At 39.1% G+C, this 21509-nt stretch overlaps 1 protein-coding gene across 2 annotated transcripts; it reads left to right on the top strand.

Annotated features, from left to right (window-relative positions):
* Positions 1-2888: 2888 nt before the first annotated feature.
* Plk4 (polo like kinase 4) lies at positions 2889-20654 on the top strand. Of its 2 annotated transcripts, none has more exons than XM_038347299.1 (16): positions 2889-3117; positions 3769-3864; positions 4535-4630; positions 4707-4821; positions 8249-9158; positions 10061-10161; positions 12468-12829; positions 13966-14070; positions 14370-14472; positions 15063-15212; positions 15662-15795; positions 15874-15965; positions 16554-16698; positions 17021-17149; positions 18854-18960; positions 20160-20654. In XM_038347299.1, the coding sequence occupies exons 1-16, from the start codon at positions 3088-3090 to the stop codon at positions 20260-20262; spliced, it is 2778 nt and encodes a 925-aa protein (XP_038203227.1). In that variant the 5' UTR covers positions 2889-3087; the 3' UTR covers positions 20263-20654. The 2 variants fall into 2 exon arrangements, with proteins under 2 accessions (XP_038203227.1, XP_038203226.1); XM_038347298.1 differs by lacking the exon at positions 2889-3117 and adding an exon at positions 3418-3634.
* Positions 20655-21509: the final 855 nt, after the last annotated feature.

Here is a 21509-nt window from a genome sequence, read left to right as displayed (position 1 = left end):
ACCTTCAAAATTTTCCCCCTTTGGATAAATGATTCAAGATGTTCACACAGCCCACAAATCTCACAGGCAGCATGATGTTAAAATCCCAGCACTCTCCAGTGATTCTTTGGCCACCTGTTTACTCACTGCCAATAGAGCAAGCTAAACCTGAAATGGTTTTCTTAGTCATTGTAGATGACAAGAATGACATTAGGAGTAGGAGATAATTTAAATAACTAAAATCACACAAAATAAAAATAAAATCTAAGAGCCAGATGGGGCACTTATTTTGGTTACCTCAGCACTAGGGAAGCAGACGGAGGGGGTTCCCTGCAAGTACAAGACCATCCTGGTCTACATACCCCGTACCAGGATAGTCAGGGCTACAGAGACCGTGTATCCAAGTAAACAAATAAAAACCTAAGACCAGTAACTAAAAGGTGTTATACATTTGCAGTTTGAAGACTATTTGTGGCTTTCCAAAAGACTCAAAAGAAGGTAAAAGAGAGGAAAAGTTATGGTAAGAAAATGCCTACTGAATGTGTTGATGTAAGTATTTTGTGCCCTCTACATGAATAGGATAAATGAATCATTTAGAATGTAAACAGGGCTGCTTTGATTACGGACAACTCACCAGAGTTGTAGCAGCTCTGACACAACAGTCTCAGAATATAGGAAGCAACTGCCAGTGAAGGTGAGGCCCAAAGGAACAGTGATGATGGAGACAGTAAATAAATAAAACAACACAAGTGGCCAGATGGACTGGATTTATAGCAACAGGCATGGACTTTTTAATGGACTCACAGTTTAAATACACATGGAATATTTACAGAAATGGTAGGCTACAAAGTAAAGCCCAGGAATACCAAAATCAGAATTTAGAGAGCAGTCTAATTCACCTATGAAGCTAGACATGGTGGCATACACCTAAAATCCCAGCACTTGAAAGAGGATCTGGAGTTCAAGGCCAGTCTGAGGTACATACCAAGACCCTATGTCAAAAAATTTTATTGCCTAGTAAGACATTACAAAAGAAATTCTATATGCTCATGTGCTTGAAATTAAAATTCTAGAGCATTAAATCATATCGAAAATTAGAGACTACTTCTATAAATGTAAATATTCCTTAAACTAAGGCTGAACCCATTAAATCCCACAGATGGATTTGTTTGTTTGATGTGTATGTATGTGTGTGTATATATATATATATATATATATATATATATATATATATATATATACATATACAATTAAACTATCTCTTATCACACAAAAATGCAAGCTCTAAATAGCAGGCATTCTGGCATGTTTATCTTTGTTTTCAAGCAACTCTGAGAATGTCCAGCACATAATGAGATTTTTGCTTTTAAATTTTATTTTTGCAAAGTGTATGTGACTAAGGATTGGTGTACGTGAGTGTGATGCCCACAGAAGCCAGAAGATGGCATCAGAGACCCTGGACCTGGAGTTAACAAGAGGGAAGCTGATAGTCATGAGTGCTGATAACCAAATGTGGTCCTCACCAAGAGCAGGAAGTTCTCAATCACTGCACCAAATCTCCAGTCCAACAGATTTTCACAGTAACTGAAAAATGCCGGCCAAGTACTTGTGAAATAATGCTTAGCTTGCAGGGTAACCCTGTGTTCATCTAAAATGTGTGGAGACTGATCTAAATTTGGTTATCTCAAAGATATTACAAGCAAAGACAAAAAGGCCCTGAATGAGGCCCTCACAAAGTGCCCACTGCCTCTAACTCCTATCCCTAACTACAAATTGCCCTTTGAGACCTGGGGTCCCATAAGATGATCTTTGTTAGCAACCAAAGAGCTGCCATTTTGGTCTGCTGACTTTCCAAATGAATCTTTCCCCTGCCTCATTGCTTGTCCTGGAGTCACTGACTTTTGAGGATAGCATCTACACCTGCTTGACTAACGCTATCGGGTTTCTATTTAAAGGAGGTAAAACAGGCAGACTGAGAAATAACACACTACTTGGGGCCTTCAGGAAACAAGCTATTACTTTTGATCTTTTTCCATCTGACAGCGTCTCAGGACAATTAGGTTAAAAAAGCAAACCCCTGCCTGGAAAGTTACTAATACTGATTTGTAATTACCTTTTTTTTCTGCTTGTAAAGATCCTTGGACCTACTCTTTCCTCCAGAACAACTTTCAAGGAAACTTGTGTTGATTCCCTAGTCTAAGTCACTCACATACAGCTCAGAATAAATTTTTGTAAAAGAGAAAAGTAACCCAGGTTAGCCTGGAACATGTTAGACTCATCTTCATCCCCAGACCGTATTTTACTTTAAAGCAGAGATGGCACTTTTGCCTGTGCAGGTCATTTTCTTAAATCACCACACACATTACCACAACGGAGTACATGGAGGGTGTTCTAAGGAAAGCAATGGACTTTTCTGGTTTTTCAAGTTTCTCTGTGTAACAGCTCTGGCTGTCCTGGAACTTGGATCTGTAGACCAGGCTGGCCTCGAACTCACAGAGATCCACCTGCATCTGTTCCCCGAGTGCTGGGATTAAACGCGTGCGCCACCACTGCCCGGCTGGACTTTTTTCCAGCTAACTCTAAGTCTAAACGCTTTTTTTTTAAGATTTGCTAGGGAGAGCCAAGGCCCGGAGCGTGCTAGGAAGACCCTCTACTATTGCACTACGTCCCTGAGTCTGAAACAGACTCGTCCTTCAGGTCAAAATACAACCTACCACCTGCAAACGCACACAGCTAAGTCGGCGTTCTGGTCAGTCTCACACTGACCGCTTTCCCGCAAACGAATACCCACTTCCGGCCTAGAGCGGGAAGGACCGGAAGCTCCTCCTGCGCATGCGCGTCGCTCTCGCCCTCTCAGAAGTGGCGAGCTTGCTGACGTCACCCCCAAACTGGCTCGCTCAGACGCCGGCGGGAATTTTTCAAAATGGGAGCACCGAGGCGCCGCCCAGGCCTCCGGAGGTACCGGGGGTACCTTTCGGTGGCGTTGGTGGCGTCGCCAGCGGCGGCGGCATAGGAAGGACAGCCTGATGGGCGCCAAGACCCGCTGGCTGCTCGGAGCGCTGCCTCGGAGGGACTGCGAGACGGCCGGGGCGCCCGCGGCCCGGGAACATGGCGGCGTGCATCGGGGAGCGGATCGAGGTGAGGCGGGCAAACGGGGAGCCGACGGAAGGTCGCGGTGAGGCTCGGTGCAGACGCGGGTGGAGCGGGGCGGGCGGGCGCAGGAGCTCCCCGGGGCTCGGTGGCCCGCTTATGTGAGCTGGGGCCCCGCGGGCGAACGGAGGCGGGCGGGTGCTGTGGCGGAGAGGCTGGCGGAGCGGCCCGCCCCTCGGAGCCTCCCCTCCTCCCTCCCCCTCCCCTCCCGTGGGGCGCTGACACCCAGCAGGTGTGTCACCCGCTGTGGGCCCCGCCCAGTCCCCAGCCCTAGGCGTCGGGGCCGCACTCCCGCCTCCAAAGCCGCGCTTGGGGAGTCGCTCCGCCTGCCCCTCCCCGGGGATGGCGGTTACCATGGCGGGAGCGGCGGCGGGAGCCGGGTGGACGGGAGGAGGGAGCCGAGCTAAACAGCTCATTAGAGGGCTCAGTCTCCTTCCCGGCTGGAGCTCAGCAAGTCCCGCAGAGCGGCAAGATGCCTGACATCCCAGGCACCTGCATCATCGAGGTCTGATGACTGCTTGAACCTTGTCCTCTTTCCTCTCTGCCCTTTTTACCAGATTTGTTCCAGTTCCTACCCAACTTTCTTACTTTCTAGTTCTGCGAGTCATCACATCTAATCTTTAATTTTTTTTAAAAAAGGACTTTAAGGTTGGAAATCTACTTGGTAAAGGATCATTTGCTGGAGTCTACAGAGCTGAGTCCATTCACACCGGTTTGGAAGTTGCAATCAAAATGGTTAGTGACTCTTTCTCCAATATTTTGCAAGGTTCCAGAAAGGCATGCTATTTAAAAATGTCACAGTCATTATCCACTAGAGGCTGTGCACACTGCCACCCTGCTGTGTGTGTGTGTGTGTGTGTGTGTGTGTGTGTGTGTCTGTGTGTGTAGAATACATTACCTAACCAAAAGACAGTGTTACTAAGTTCAGCAGTGTTACTGTTAACCTTGCTTACGTGAAGGTTTTATACATTTTTATATATTTTGTTACTGTGAATGCTTAAGGTGATGGGAAGACATCCGAACAATTTATATATTTCGCTTATGTGTGGCTATAGTAATCCAAACTACCATTATTGTCAAGTATGGTGGTGCATGCCTAGAATCCCAGCTCTGAGGAGGTGGAAAAGGAAGAAGATCAGAAGTCCAAAGCCAACCTGTTTTGAACATGCTGCGAATTCTTTTGATAGGTACATTCAATAGGTGCAAGGGTGGAAAATAAATAAGAGTAAGTTGACTTTAAAGATATATAAAAAGACTTAGTACAATTTTAGATTGATATTTGGGCTTTCATCTGAGCTTAGGGATAGAAGCTTTGTGATAGAGTACTTTTCTCTTGCGTGCACAAGGCCCTGGGTTCAAACCAAAGGATCATTAACATCAAATAAATCTGGCCTCTTATGTTTAGATCGACAAGAAAGCCATGTACAAAGCTGGAATGGTTCAGAGAGTCCAAAATGAGGTGAAAATACATTGCCAGTTGAAACACCCTTCTGTTTTGGAGGTAAGATACAAGGTGTATAGAATTAGTTAGGAAAGCTGGGTGTTTGTGTCATTGACTGCGCCCTTTTCTGTTTCAGCTTTATAATTACTTTGAAGATAACAATTATGTATACCTGGTATTAGAAATGTGCCATAATGGAGAAATGAACAGGTATCTAAAGAACCGGATGAAACCTTTCTCAGAAAGTGAAGGTAAGTGTCTTCTTTGGGATGGGGTAGAGTTTTCTCTCTCTTTTTTTTTTTCTTTTCATTTGGTAAACACTTGACTTTTGAAGGTGTTGTTTTGAAAAATGCTGTTTTGTAATATTTAGTAAAAAAATTGTTTTATGTTTTTGAGACAAGGTCTATTATGTAGCTCTTGCTGTCCTGGAACTTAATATATGGACCAGACTGATCTTGAAGTAACAGGGGAGACTCCTGTCTCTGCCTCCGTGTGTGCCACTGCACCCAGCTTACTTTTTATATATTTAAATATATAAACTTACATGCCACCAAAGATAATATATATATAATTTTTTATTTTACATGTATGGGATTTTGTCTGTCTGTACGTCTGTGAACATGTATGCCTGGTGCCCAAGGAGTGCAGAAGATATTCTGTCTCTGGAACTTGATTGTGAGCCACCATGTGGGTGTCCAGGTTCTCTGAAGATCAGCCAGAGCTCTTAACCCCTCTAAGCAGTCTTTTCAGCCTCAACAATTTCTCTTTCTTATTTATTTTATTTCTTTAGCTGTGTGTATGAGTGTGCATCTGTGTTTTTTGAGACTGCTATGTAATTTTTTTATTAAGGATTTATTAAGACATTATAAAGAAAAGATTATGTTAGCCTGAATTAAGCTTAAAAACTTACATGCAACCAGAGATAACACCTCCGTCCCACCAACAAAATTTAAGACAAAGATGGAAAGAACCTGTGAAATGTATGAGCAGTGGGGCTAGGGCTGTCATTCAGTGGTAGCCTGTTTATTCCAAGTGCATGCCCTGGGTTCTGTTTTCCACTGATGTATTTGTATGTGTGCAGTGTATATAGCTAAAAAATTCATGTTGGAAAATTAAAGGTGTGCCTTAAAGGGGAAGGATAATCAAATAAGAAACTATAGGATATGAGCACATTATTCACAGAGTAGAAAACTCAAACAACCAACAAACATGAAAAGATACACAGACTCAGCAGTAGTCATGAAGGTGACGACTGAAATAATGGACTGTTTTCTTATACTGAATTGAGGACATTTGATGTTAATAGGATGTGTATGAGAATACAGCCTTTTGAAAGGCTAGCTTGCTAAGGCATGAAAGTAATAAATTTTTATATCTTTGAATATATATTCAACATATATAATACATACCATACCACAAAAACTCACATAACATATAGAAAAAAAGTAAGCATCAACAAAAATGTTTATTTCTATATTATTTGTAATCTTGAAACATCAGAAATTATACAAATGTCTAATGACAAGTAAGATAAAAATCTATCATGTTGTTTGAGAAATAACTGTAAGACATACACTAAAGGAAAGGTAATGAAGTTATTTTTATACCGTTTTTTAATTAATATTTTAAAGGCATTTATTATAATGTGTTTGTAGCTTTAAATATATGTAAGCATGCACTTATGGGTGTAGAAGCCTGTTTATCATACTTGGCACTCCGGAACTAAAAATAAGATTCCCCTTAGCAGCTGATATATTTATGAATTATTTGTACAATTCTAAATAAATTTTTTTAGTTTTTTTTTTTATTGATACTTATTGAGCTCTACATTTTTCTCTGCTCCCTTCCCTGCCTTTCATCCCCCCACAACCCTTCCCCAAGGTCCCCATGCACCAAATTTACTCAGGAGATCTTGTCTTTTTCTACTTTCTACTTCCCATGTAGATTAGATCTATATAAGTCTGTCTTAGTGTCCTCATTGTTGTCCAAGTTTCTGGGATTGTGGTTTGTAGGTTGGTTTTCTTTGCTTTATGTTTAAAAACCACCTATGAGTGAGTACATGTGATAATTGTTTTTCTGTGTCTGGGTTACCTCACTCAAAATAATGTTTTCTAGCTCCATCCATTTTCCCGCAAAATTCAAAATGTCATTATTTTTATCTGCTATGTAGTGCTCCATAGTGTAATGCACCACATTTTCCTTATCCATTCTTCGGTCGAGGGGCATTTAGGCTGTTTCCAGGTTCTGGCAATGACAAACAATGCTGCTATGAACATACTTGAGCCCATGTCCTTGTGGCACAATTGAGTGTCCTTTGGATATATACCCAAAAGTGGTATTACTGGGTCTTGAGGAAAGTTGTTTCCTAATTTTCTGAGAAATCACCACATTGACATCCAAAGGGGTTGGACCAGCTTGCATTCCCACCAGCAATGCAGAAGTGTTCCCTTTCCCCACAGACTCTCCAGCATGAGTTGTCACCAGTGTTTTTGATCTTGGCCATTCTTACAGGTGTAAGATGGAATCTCAGACTTGTTTTGATTTGCGCTTCTCTGATGACTAAGGATGTTAAGCATTTCCTTAAGTGTCTTTCAGTCATTTTAGATTTCTCTGTTGAGAGTTCTCTGTTTAGGTCTGTACTCCATTTTTTTTATTGGATTATGTGTTCTTTTGTTGTTCAATTTCTTGAGTTCTTTGTATATTTTGGAGATCAGACCTCTGATGTGGGGTTAGTGAAGATCTTTTCCCATTTTGTAGGATGTCATTATGTCTTGTTGACTGTGTCCTTTGCTTTACAGAAGCTTTTCAGTTTCAGGAGGTCTCATTTATTAATTGTTTTTCTCAGTGTCTGTGTTGCTGGGGTTCTATTTAGGAAGTGGTTCCCTGTACCAATGCATTCAAGTGTACTTCCCACTTTCTCTTCTATAAGGTTCAGTGTGGCTGGCTTATGTTGAGGTCTTTGATCCATTTGGACTTGAGTTTTGTGCATGATGATAGATATGGGTCTATTTTCATTCTTCTACATGTTGATATCCACTTATGCCAGCACCACCTGTTAAATATGCTTTCTTTTTTCCAATTGATATTTTTTGCTTCTTTATCAAAAATTGGGTGTTTAAAGATGTGTGGATTGATATCCGGGTCTTCCGTTCGGTTCCATTGGTCCTCCTGTCTGTCTTATGCCAATATCAGGCTGTTTTCAGTACTGTAGCTCTGTACTAGAGTTTGAAGTCAGGGATTGTGATGCCTCCAGAAGTTCTTTTATTGTACAGGATTGTTTTGGCTATCCTGGTTTTTTTGCTTTTCCATATGAAGTTGAGTACCGTTCTTTCGAGGTCTTTGAGAGATTTTGATGGGCATTGCATTGAATCTGTCTAAATAATTTTTTTAATTTTTGTGAATATCTGGTTACTCTAGTTACCCTAAACACTTTGAACTGGTATAAAATTTGGCTTCCCTATGTTCTTAAGTTGGCAAAAGCAAAGATTAAAAGAGGTGCCTAAGTTTTCTTAAGAGGAATTAGATAGCATCGCTAGAATCATGTTTTAGTTGGTAAATCTCAGCTGCAAGCTAGGATTTTAATGTAATAGTCTGGCATGCATACTTGGTTTTTTTCATGTATTCTAAACATTGGATTTTTCCAAAACTTTTGAATTGTCTTTTTTTCCATCTTCACAGCTAGGCACTTCATGCACCAGATCATCACAGGAATGTTGTATCTTCATTCTCATGGCATATTACACCGGGACCTCACACTCTCTAACATATTACTTACACGTAATATGAACATAAAGATTGCTGACTTTGGACTAGCAACGCAGTTGAAAATGCCACATGAAAAGCACTACACACTGTGTGGAACTCCTAATTACATTTCACCAGAGATTGCAACTCGAAGTGCACATGGACTTGAATCCGACATTTGGTCACTGGGCTGTATGTTTTATACATTACTTATTGGAAGACCACCTTTCGACACTGATACAGTCAAGAACACATTGAATAAAGTAGTATTAGCAGATTATGAAATGCCAGCCTTTTTGTCGCGAGAGGCCCAGGACCTCATCCACCAGTTACTTCGTAGAAATCCTGCAGATCGGTTAAGTCTGTCTTCTGTGTTGGACCATCCTTTTATGTCACGAAATCCTTCAACAAAAAGTAAAGACTTGGGGACTGTAGAGGATTCAATGGATAGTGGGCATGCCACAATTTCCACAATGACAGCTTCTAGTACCAGTTTGAATGGTAGTTTACTTGACAGAAGAAGAGTTTTGATTGGTCAGTCACTTCCAAATAAAATTACTGTATTTCCAAAAAATAAGAATTTAAGTGACTTTTCTTCAGGAGATGGAAGCAATTTTTGTATGCAGTGGGGAAACCCAGACCAAGAAACTAGTAATAGGGGACGGGGAAGAGTAATTGAAGATGCAGAAGAGAGGCCACATTCTCGATACCTTCGCAGAGCTCATTCTTCTGATAGATCCAGCACTTCTATTCCATCTCGAGCAAAAACACACTCACTAGAACGATGTCATTCAGTAGAAATGCTTTCAAAGCCCAGAAGATCCCTGGATGAAAATGAAGAGAGGTATTTCCCCACAAACAGCAGTATCAGTTTTTTAAATTTTCTTAAAGACAAAACAGCCAATACTTGTAGATCTTTTGTAAGGCATAATAATGACCAAGCACTGTAAGGATAATTCTGTCAAAAGCATTTTGATAAACATTGTATAAGCACAGATAGAAAGCTGCATCTAAACAAGGTGGGAAGATAGAATTAGAATTACAATTTTGAGCCAGGCGTCCTAGAACTTGGGAGGCACAGGCAGGCAGAAGGTTCATACAGCTGAATCCAGTCTATGTGGCAGCAAGTTCTAGTCTTTTTTTCAAAACTTTTTGTGCTGTTAATGTTGGTTAAGGTCTCTTAAGTGCATATACCTCAGTGGAAGAACATGCATAGTGCCTTCATGTCAGTCCTCAGCACTGCAAAACCTATATATTCATAAATATATTTAAATTTTTAGGTATGTTATTTACAGCAGATCTCTAGCACAAACATACTATTTAATGAGCAGGTTTGATCCCTATAAGATTAATAGTTGCTGCATGTATAGGGAAGCTGAGGCTGAGTGAGGAGGAGCTGTGGTACTGACTAATTTTTGTGCCTAAGTGGGTTTTTGTGTGTAATCTTTTAATATTTGGAATATAAACTGGGTAGAAGATTAGTAGATACAGTGGTGCCATTATAGTGCCATGGCGTTTTGACATAGGAATTTTAGAGATGATTATACAAATACTGTTTTCTACGGTTACTATCAAGACTCAGGTATCCAACCCTGTTCTAGGTTTCTGCCTTAAAATGTTAGTGTGTAGGAATTCTGCTATCATAGAACACATAGTTAGTGTGTATGTATGTACCCCCAGGTTCTGTCCCCAGTCCTTCTTTCCCCAATAATTGGTTTATGAGATTTCTTTTTTCCCCTTCTTTAGTTCTAATCATCATTGCCTAGGAAAAACTCCTTTTCCATTTGAAGACCAGACACCTCAGATGGAAATGGTACAACAGTGGTTTGGGAATCTACAAATGAATGGTGAGTTTTTAATATTTAATCAAAATTTAATGGCCTTGAACCTGCTAAACATTGCAGTTTTCTTGTATCTAAGAAAACAGTTCTAATAAATTTCAATAAAATGTATTCTAATAATAAACACTTAACATTTCTGAATATTTAACCTATCTGTTCTTAATATTCACGGTATATGATTAGTTAATTTGTTAAGTTTTCATTACAAATATTAAGAAGAAAGCTATTTATACATGAGCAAAGTGTACACAACTCAGTTTGCACTACTGATCTGTGATTAAGTAGAACAAGGATTCTCAAGTAGTCCTGGCTCAGGCTGGACCTTAAAGCCTATTCTGGTGAAAACTGTGTCAAAAACTGCTGTTATCGATGCCCATGAAGTAATCAGAGGATGCCTGACTTGACTTGTGAGAAGCTGATGTGAGAATTTTAATTTTCCAATAGTTCCTCATCCTGAAATACACAGCTAAAACCTTAAACATTTAAGCAGCTGTCCCTAGGTCATTATTAAGACTGTGGAGATTAAGTGTCCCTCATTAATGAACAGCACTCACAGAAGGTGGGGGGAAATAGTGGTGGGAAGAGAGAATTAAAAGGCAGCATCTGGAGGAGATCATCTTTCACCATGGTGTTGTGTGGAGTGAGAGATAATAGCTCTCATGAGGCAGACTTGTTATGCCCTGTAAAGAGAATCTTTTCCTTCTCAAGAAATAGGATTTTCAGAAGGCTAAAAGGGAATTAATCTGACCATATGTGCTTACTGGTTTGTTTGTGTGTTTTTTAAACTACAAAACTGCCCTGAACTTAGTTTTGCATTCTTATACTTATTTACAGGTTATTTTTCCTTGGTAATATGGGCTTTTCTCAGATGGAAAAATAAACCTTATATAAATATATAATCGTTGTGCTTCAATTTTAAAGTATTTTACTTGATAGAAAATATTTTCCCTTATAATGAGAATGTGAGGACAAGAAACTTTACAGTCATTTAAGATAAAATTATGAAAATTCTGAGAGTTTGTACTGAAGAACTAGAGTTTTATATGACTGATCATTTTAAAGCTTAAAAAAAATAGCATCAGGACATGGTGGCCCATGCCTTTAATTACACCACTTGGAAGACTGAGGTATAGGGACCATGACTTCAAGACCAGCTAGGCTACATAAGTGAGACCCTGTCTCAAAAAAAAAAAAAGTAAAATAATTAAAATTTACCACAGAGAGTTTTATATAATTAAATTATTTATTTAAGGCTTTTTTAAAAAAGGGAATTCTAGCCTGGAGAGATGGCTCAGTGGTTAAGAACACCTGCTGTTCTTCCTTGAAGACCCAGGTTCGGTTCCCAGTATCCACACAGGTTCCCCACAGCCACTCCAGTTCCAGGAGGTCTGGTAGCTGAGTACTGCATGTACATAGCACACATGCACACACAAAGGCACACAGACACATGCATCAACAAAATTCTTTAGAAGTAAAATCTGAAAACCATATGAAATATGGTGTAGAATTTAGTAAGACTGCAATAGGTGCAAATAGGAATACTAAAAGAAGTCAATGTTTTGCTTTTAGTTGCACATTTTCTAGGTAGAGATGTGATAAACAATCTTTATATTAAAAGAATTTGCTTATTTTTATCAGAGCCCCTTCTGATGAACATTGACTTGGCTTTGCTTTGATTGAAAATTTGATTTCCCAAGCATTGGTTGCGTTCGCCTTTAATCCCAGCACTGAGGAGGCAGACGCAGGCGAATTTCTGAGTTCAAGGACACAGAGAAACCTTGTCTCGAAAAACTAAGGAAGAAAGAAAAATTGATTTCATATTAGTGCGTTTTCATAGCCGTAATAATACTAAAAGTTTTTCAACCTGACTTAAATGTTCCTTTAACTACTTTTTGACTTTATTAAGAGCTCATTTTCTTAATAGCTTCTTTTTTTAAAAGAAATTTTATATATTTAAGATACATGATAAAGTTATAGATAGTAAACAGTTACTGTGTAAGAAATTAGCATGGCTATCATTTCAGTACACAGTTCCCCGTTTGGCAAAGAACAACTACAACTTACTGATTAAAGAAACCTGTAATACACAAATGTTTATAATTGACTTTTTTCTATTGTTAAAAGGTGCTATTTAGAGTCAGGGTGTGGAGCAGCATGCCTTTAATCCTTTAAACTCGGGAGGCCAAGGCAAGCCCATCTGTTGAGTTCCAGGATAGTCCGAACTACATAGAAAGACCATCCTCCCTGCTATGCTCTCATAATTACATTGTGCTACATTTTACTAAACTGATTTTTTTTAATGTATATTTTAGCTCATTTAGGAGAAACTAATGAGCACAACACCGTTGGCCCAAACAGAGATTTCCAGGGCTATCCAGATTCACGGGACATGTTAAGAAATGCTTGGACTGATACGAGAGCCAACAAGAATGCTGATAGTTCTGCTAATATTCATCCTGTGAAGCAGTCGAGTACCACGAAGTACATGACTGCATATCATAGTAAACCTGAGATCATGCAACAAGAGCTGGTCTTACATACTCGTTCTGAACAAAGCAAGAATACAAGTATGGAATCAACATTGGGTCACCAGAAACCAAACTTACGAAGCATTACATCTCCGTTGATTGCTCACAGATTAAAACCAATCAGACAAAAAACAAAAAAGGCTGTGGTATGTCAATTATTTTTTCTAAGTTACTATTTGACATTCTCCTTGGAATACAATTCTTAAGTGTGATCTTTTTAGTTCCTATTATATCTTTGGAAGTTGAGATATATAAACTTAACAAGAAAAAATTGAGTATCCATGGAAAAATGCCTTTGTTTCCCTCTAGTTTCGATAGGTAATATTTGGGCTTTGTTATGCGTATTTAAGAGTTTCCAGTAGGTAATCCAGGCTGGCTTTGAATATTCTGCCTCCACCTCATGAATGCTGTGACTACAGGTGTATACTACCACCCTGCCTACTACCCTCTAGCTTCTGACAATGGCTAGTTGATTCTGATAAATAGGGAACTTTGAACTTAAATAAGTTTATTTATTTCGATTTTGTGTTTGTGAGTGTCTTGCCTACATGTATGTATGGCACTACATGCTTGCCTGGTGCCTAGGGAAGCCAAAAAAGGGGCATTAATTCTTTGGCTTTGGAGTTACAGTCAGATATGAGCCACCATGTGGATTCTGGGAAATGAACCAAGGTCCTCTGCAAGAACAAGTGCTCTTAACCACTGAACCACCTCTCCAGCCCCTAAATTATTTATATTTAAAAGACAGTTCTGTGAAAATAGTACTGGCTACATGCTACATTAAACACTTTATTTACACCTACCGTTGGTGATGTTCTGCATTTCATTTGAAATCAAAAGTAATATAGAAAATACAATTTTTAAAAAAAACCACTAAAATTAAAGCAATATGCATTTCTGTGTTGAGAAGCCACTGAGTACATGTGAAGATAGAATGATTACCTTGTGATTCCATCTTGATCCCCTTTGTTCTTTGCTTCCCATGTCATCCTGTCTTGCTTTGTTTGGCTCCCCATTGTCTTCAGGGTTCTTGTTCCCCACCCTACCTTCTGTTTGCCTTTTGCTCATTGGTTAGCATTTCACACTTGATTACACATTCTCACCTTTATACCTTCTGGCTCACAACTGCACCCAACTACATCGCTGTTCTAGACTGCGAAAGTGAAGCAGCTGTTGGATTTTACAGTTCTGCTATGGTTGAATACTTTTTTTCCCTCTTAAATATTATGTGCCAGAAGTGTTCTTAAAAAACAATTTATTGATTTTTTTTCTGTTTCCCTAGGTGAGCATCCTTGATTCAGAGGAGGTGTGTGTGGAACTTCTAAAAGAATGTGCATCTGAAGGACACGTGAAAGAAGTTCTTCAGATCTCTAGTGACGGGACTATGGTAGCGTACTGATTTTATTCACTTGTAATTTTAGGTGTGGCATTAAACATTTGGCACTGAGGTCTTTTTACAATATGGTATTTAATCTGTATCTTTGGAATTCACAAACTGAAAAATAAAAATAATTGTAACTAGTAATAAAATTAAAATTTTAGATTAGAATACTTTATTACTTTTAGAAACTATTTTAATGTTTTTTCTAAATTAATGCTTAACAGAACTTTATGTACTTTTTGGTAACAAAGGATAATACTTAATAGCATACAATTAGAAGTTTTATATATTTATTTTTTAATCAGATCACTGTTTATTACCCAAATGATGGACGAGGCTTTCCTCTTGCTGATAGACCACCCTTGCCTACTGACAACATTAGTAGGTACAGCTTTGATAATTTGCCAGGTATGTACATTTTCAGGACATGGATTGAGATAATAGATGTATATGCACATAAATTTTGCATGTATGGTTGTAAATTGTAACTGCATTGGCTTCAGTCTGACTGCTGGTCATGTTCTTGTACTTATTGTCTGGGACGATTTGGTGTATCTTAACTACTCCACTGTCTACCGTTCATGTGTTATATACTGCCACAAACCCCTTCAGTGAAAACTAGCTCTGAAGCATTAATAACATCAGAACTGTTGTTTAGTTATTGGTCTATCTAGAGTCATCAGAATTTTCAGCATGAAGTATCTAGTTTTTCACATTTGAAATCACTGCAGATATATATACATATATATGTATATATATATATATGGGGAGAGAGGGAGAGATATTATATATATATATAGTATAATTGAATTGTTGGTAACTGACTACCTCCTGCAAAAGTTCCTAGAAGCTGTGATTTGAGGCATAACTACTGAATAAACACATCTTGTTTTCAAAAACAAGAAAGCTGTCTAAAACCTTACCAGAAATCTGAATGCAGATATAACTGTATGTTTAGTCAATCCTTATGTAATATTATGTGTTTTTTTTTTCTTCAGAAAAATACTGGCGGAAATATCAGTATGCTTCCAGATTTATTCAGCTCGTGAGATCTAAAACTCCCAAAATCACTTATTTTACAAGATATGCTAAATGTATTTTGATGGAGAATTCTCCTGGTGCTGATTTCGAGGTTTGGTTTTATGACGGTGAGTATAATACATGTGATCCAGATTTATGGCTGTACATCCAGCAGTTCATCTGTAATGTATGAGATATAGTCCTCTTGGCCATCAGCTCATAACATAAACTGCATGAAAAGCAATATCCATATCTTCCTTGAAACCCAAATGGACGGGTTTAACAGTCTGTTTGAGCATTCTGTCTCTCTCCATGAAGGGTTCCCATGTGCACACCTCAGTACATGGTTCCCGCCATCCCTGCTGTTGTGTGAGTGCTGTGCCTGTGTGCAGTCAGGTCAGACACACGCTGCAAGAGAAACGGTGCCTTGCCTTTGTTGGGCACTTGGAGTGCCGTTTACAAGTTGTCAATAAATGATGGGAATAACTTTTCTGACCACCATTATGTACTAGTATAATAATTCAGTATAGGAACAGTAAAAGAACAGAAAAAGAATGGTTTTCTGCTTAATTTTCAGGAGCCAAAATACACAAAACAGAAGATTTCATTCACGTGATTGAAAAAACTGGTAAATCGTACACTTTAAAATGTGAAAGTGAAATTACCAGCTTGAAAGAGGAAATGAAAATATATATGGACCATGCTAATGAGGTATGTACTTGTTTTAATCCAACTAACAATCACATGTTAAAGCTGTGAACTGACAAGAGGCAATCGTCTCTGTAATAGGGTCATCGTGTCTGCTTGGCACTAGAATCTGTAATCTCAGAAGAGGAAAAGAGAAGCAGGAGCTCTTCGTTCTTCCCAATAATTGTAGGAAGGTAAAATCTTAAAATTCCTAACTATGGCTAAAATGTTTAAGATACAATTGGGACATCACATTATAAATGATTTTAGAGTTGCACCATAGTGACACACTCCATAATCCTGGCACCTAAGAAGTAGAGGCTGGAAATATTGGAGGCCACTGTACCTCAAAACAGCTACAAGGGCCAGTGAGATGGTTCACTGGGTAAAGTGCTTGAAATGCAAGCTTTAACAACCTAAGCTTGATCCCTGAAACCCATATAAAACTGAAGGCAAGAATTTACTCCAGTGGTCATTCTTTAACCTCCAGACACACACACACACTGGAGCATATATGTGTCTATATTCCCATATAATTTACACATACATGCATAGTAAATAAAATTGAAAGTGAAAATTTTAACTAGCCAGGTGAGGTGACATACACCTTTAATTTTGGCACTGGAGTGGCAGAGACAAGTGATCTCTTGAGTTCAAGGCCAGTCTGCTCTACATAATGAGACCCTGTGTCAAACACATACACACAAGCTAAATAAATGTTTAGTTCTCTGTATATTGAAAAGCTTTCGGTAACTATAGCGGTACCTTTCTCTTTCCTTCAGAAAACCTGGTAATACTAGTTCACCTAAAGCCTCATCACCACCTCCTGTGGACTCAAGCTACTCAAAGGGAGAGCAAGCATTACCCAGCAGATTGAACATGAACAGTGCGGCATTTCCAGCACAGGCACCAGTACTCAACCCTTCTGTAAGTAAATATGATCACATGCAGCCCTTAGATAAAGTGAAGGTGTGGGTTGTGGGTACAGCTCAGGTGTAGAATATATGCTTAACGTGTCCATAGGTTAGATCCCAGCACCACCCAAGAAAATAAAGCATCACCTACTGTCTGGGCCTCACTGAGCTATTTTGCAATATGCCTGCTTGAATTAGCCAAAGGTCCTTGCATGTGCTATCAGCTGCTTCATGGCTCACGCTCACAACTGAGTAATTAGATTTCCCCAGTGAACTGCCATACCAGTAAAGACTATACAAATGTGCAAGCTCCTCCTTTCCCTTACCGTTTGTAGACTGCTGCAGCTGAAGGACGCGGCCACACAGCCACCTCCACAGGAGCAAGTTTCTCTTCTTCGAGTCTTCCCAAGTCAGCACAGCTTTTGAAATCTGTTTTTGTGAAAAATGTTGGTTGGGCTACACAGGTAAGACATTTCTGAGAAAGATGATTTCCTCACTGTTTTCATTGATTAAATTATTACCCAATAATATAAATTATTTTAACAACTTTTTTCCAGGAATTTTTAAGTACATTTTTTATTGGATATATTCCTAAAAGTTTGGCTTTTTTTTAAATTGGTATATATCAGCAGCTTCTGATATTGATATCAGGTTGCCAAAGTGTAAATGATGTCATGATAAGGGTTGTGCGGAGTAGTGAGTGATGTGTAGGATATTTGAAATTGCAGAAATGAAATCAACATTGAATTGAAATTTGCGAAATTGTATGTCAGTATATATTGCATTGTGTATGTTATCGGAAGTTTTGAAGTGTGGAAATTTTGGAGTATGGCACATGTATTTTTACTTAACAATTAAGTACAAATTCACTCTAGTACTTCATGGGGTTTGTTGACATTTGTTGAATACCACCTGCTGTGTGGGCCTGTGTTTCTCACATTGTCTAGTTTGTTCTCTAAAGTAATCTGGTAAAACTTAGGCTAGTTTGCCTTTTAAAGACAGTAAAATTACAGTTTTTTATAATGATGGGTTGGTTTGCACAGTCCTGCAGTGTGTGACTGTATTCTGATGTGAATACAGGACTGTCCTGGTCAGGTGGCCATACTGTTCTCACCTGGACCACATGCCTTTCCGTTTGTAGTAGAGAACCTTCAGTAGCTAAGAGATAAAATAGGGGAGCTTTTGCCGTTCAGTCCTATCTTGGGAAAATTGCTATATGGAAAAAACAACTGCATAAATAACCCAGTGGCTATTTGTGAGAAACCAAATTTATTGAGTCATTTTAATATTATGGTGCCTTAGCCACTAGAAGAATGATCTGAAGAGAAAAAAGGAAAATAGTATTTTCAGTGCTTAAAATAATTACAAATCCAAATTTGTAGTTATTGGAGACAGTTGTTTTAAAAGCTGTATTGGGTCTGGGTATATTCGCACCTGCCTAGAATCCTGGTATTTATGAGGTAGAAGCAGAGTGAACTCGATGCCAGTCTGGGCTATGTAGTGAGTGAGACCCTGCCTTAAAAATGAACTGCGGAGCTAGAGACGGCCCCATGATTAAGAGTACTTGCAGAATAAAGTTTTATTCTACATGCGGCTCACATCTGACTGTAACTCCAGTTCTAGGGGATCTGATGCCCTCTTCTGACCTTTCAGGCTCTGTGAGCAAGTTGCATGGACATAACATGAAGGAAAAACACCCATAGGCATGAAAATAAAATAAGTATGATGTGTGCCTTTAATCCTAGAACTCTTAAGGCAGAAGCAGGTAGATCTCTATGAGTTCAAGGCCAGCTAGTGCTTATGCTGAGACTATTTCAAAAGGGGTGGGGTTGGGTGGGATGGGGGAATATAAAACACTGAATGAATAAAACAAAACTTTTAAGAACACGTTTTAAGCTAGCCCTTAAAAACTGAAAGTTGTGCTGGGCAATGGTGGTGTCTGCCTTAATCCCAGCACTTGGGAGGCAGAAGCAGGCAGATCTCTATACCAGCCTGGTATAGAACTCACTAGAGTGAGTTCCAGGACAGCCTGAGCTACACAGAAAAACCCTGTCTCAAAACCACCATCAACACTACCCCACCTCTGCCAAAAAAAAAAAAAGTACCTTCTGTATAGTCATTTTCTATGTCTTCTGCATAGTCATTTTATATGCTTCTTGCTTTTCTAGCTAACTAGCGGAGCTGTGTGGGTTCAGTTTAATGATGGGTCACAGCTAGTGGTCCAAGCAGGAGTATCTTCCATCAGTTACACATCACCAGATGGTCAGACGACTAGGTAAGTTTTAACAGCGCTGGGTGGGATTCAGTGCTTGCTCTCATTTTCCTTTCTCTATACTTTAAAATAAGTGGCTTGATGAGCTTAGTGTTTTGACAGTTTTTATTTACACTATTCATAATCAACTCAAGTGGTAGGATTTCTTTGAATTTCACTGAATAACCCTATTCAGTGTATAGATTATTTACTTAAAAGAACATGGAGGAGCCAGGTGTGGTAGTGCATACCTTTAATTCCAGCACCTAGGAGACAGAGCTCAAAGCCAGCCACATCTACATAAAGACTCAAAGCTAGCCAGAGGCTACACAGTGAGACTCTGTTTCAAAAACCAAACACAAAGGACATGGAGGGCTGGAGAGATGGCTCAGTTGCTAAAGTACTTGCTTTGCAAGCAGTACTTCAGTTCAGAGCCCCAGCCACCCATGCAAAAGGCAAGGCAGTATGCACCCTGGGAACAAGCTGATTCTTGGCTCACAGGCCGCCCAATCTAGTCAAATAGGTAAGCCTCAGTTTCCGTGAGAAACCTTGTCTCACAGTAATTGAGACAGACATCTAACATTGACCTCAGGCTGGATGTGGTGGGTGCAAAGACCATCAGTCGGCAGGCTGGAAAGATGACTCAGCAGTTAAGAGCACTGCCTGTTTTTCCAGAGGTCCTGAGTTAATTCCCAGCAACCATATGGTGGTTTACAACCATCTGTGGTAAGATCTGGTACCCTCTTCTGGCCTGCAGGCATATATGCGGGCAGTCTTTTTAAAAAAAAAAAAAAAAAGTTGTATCCCCCAACTTTTGAAAGAGTTTTAAGACTTGTTGTTGTTTATGGTAGGTATTGAACCTTGGGCCTTGTGAATGCTTTGCAAGCCCTGTATCTGAACTGTACCAACCAGTACTAACAATCATTTTTAAAGGCAAGCCACTAGTCCTCACGATATATAAGTGTTATCTCTGAATATTCAACTAATCACAGATCAAGAATATTTATTTAAAAAAAGTACTGTGCTTGTACTGAGTATATACACCTATGAAACAAAACAAGTGTTCTGTTTTTGAAAGAAACAAATTGCATACACTTCAGTTGATTTTGGAATTCTAGTAAGTGTATTGTTTACTTACCACTTGTCTTTAAATGAGAAATGTGCTTTTGAGTATTCTCTTAAGGTCTAAGGATTGAAGTTGTTTGTTTTTCTGCTTCATTTAGGTATGGAGAAAATGAAAAATTGCCAGAATACATCAAACAGAAATTACAGTGTCTTTCGTCCATCCTTCTGATGTTTTCTAGTCCAACTCCCAGTGTTCACTAACTAAAGTCCTTTCAGATGTATTTAATAAATGACTTTGTTTGGCTTTCAAGTAAAGTGAGTTTTTTTTAGTTTACTATGACTTCAGAAAGCCTTTCTATTAAACAGAATTCTAATCTGTATCATAAAAAAATATATGCTAAGGAAACAAAATAGAATAGACTGTGTGCTCATGTTTGTATTGCACTAAACCTTGTGTGTTGTGTTTGTGTTTGTTGTTTCTGTACTAGTAAGACAGTGAGAATCATGGACAAAACAGCCTATAGTTTTGAATATGTAAATAATGTATATATAAGCAGTAAACATGTATATTTTATATTTATTTTTGTAGCGCTTGTGTGTGATTAAATATTTCTGCAAATACATTTTATAAAATAAACACATTGGTAAGTTTACTTTGTATTTGGTTAAATACTTGTTTTAAAATAGGTTGATCATTCTTAAATTTTGTTTGTTGTTTAAGAAACCCACCCACCCCCTTATTTATTTTTTGAGACTGGGCTTTTGTTGGTTTAACCCACTGATTGTCTTCTCTATCTTCTCTTGCTCCCACCTTCCCTCTGCTGGGCGTTCCTTCATAGCCCCAGGAGAGATGAGGTTACTGGGCAGACAAGACATGGGACCTGAAGGGGACTTGGGGGCGATAGAGTGGCTGCTGGGCAGTCAGAGAAAACATCTGTCTGCACAAAGGGAGGCTATTAACCTGCACAGGCCCCTCTGGAAAGTCAGTAGAGAAGAAATTGGCTAGCAGCTCCTACTGTGCCCTATATAGGCACCCTTTGTAAGTTCTATTTCACCCACAGTGGTCAGAAGGGGTCAGATACCCTGGGTCTCAGTTACAGGCAGTTGTAACTCAGTTGGTTCCAAGTCCACCATAAATAAGAGTTAAGCACAGTAATCCTCTGGACCAGATTAAAATGTGAAGTCTTAATCCTGTAAGTTAGGTGTTGGGCATCATTACTGAGGTTTATCATTTCCCTTATATTGAGATTTGGTCTACTGTGGTCATTTGTAAATGTGTTCATAATTACTGTTCATATTTTCTTTGTAATTAGAAGCTTGAATTTAATAAGGAATCCATATTGAACTAATAGGACTCACCAGTCGCTATACTCCAGACACTTTGGACTTGGTTTAGTTCTGAGAAGCCTTCCAAAATACTTTACCTCTAGGATGCTTGCAAGTCCTGCCTTCTACTAAAGTGCATTTCTTCCACCCTTTCCCACTCCAGTCATTCTCTTACACCAGGT

This window comes from Arvicola amphibius, chromosome 11 (genome assembly GCF_903992535.2).
Source record: "Arvicola amphibius chromosome 11, mArvAmp1.2, whole genome shotgun sequence".
Taxonomy (NCBI): Eukaryota; Metazoa; Chordata; class Mammalia; order Rodentia; family Cricetidae; genus Arvicola; species Arvicola amphibius.
This window is presented reverse-complemented; position numbering and strand designations above follow the sequence as displayed.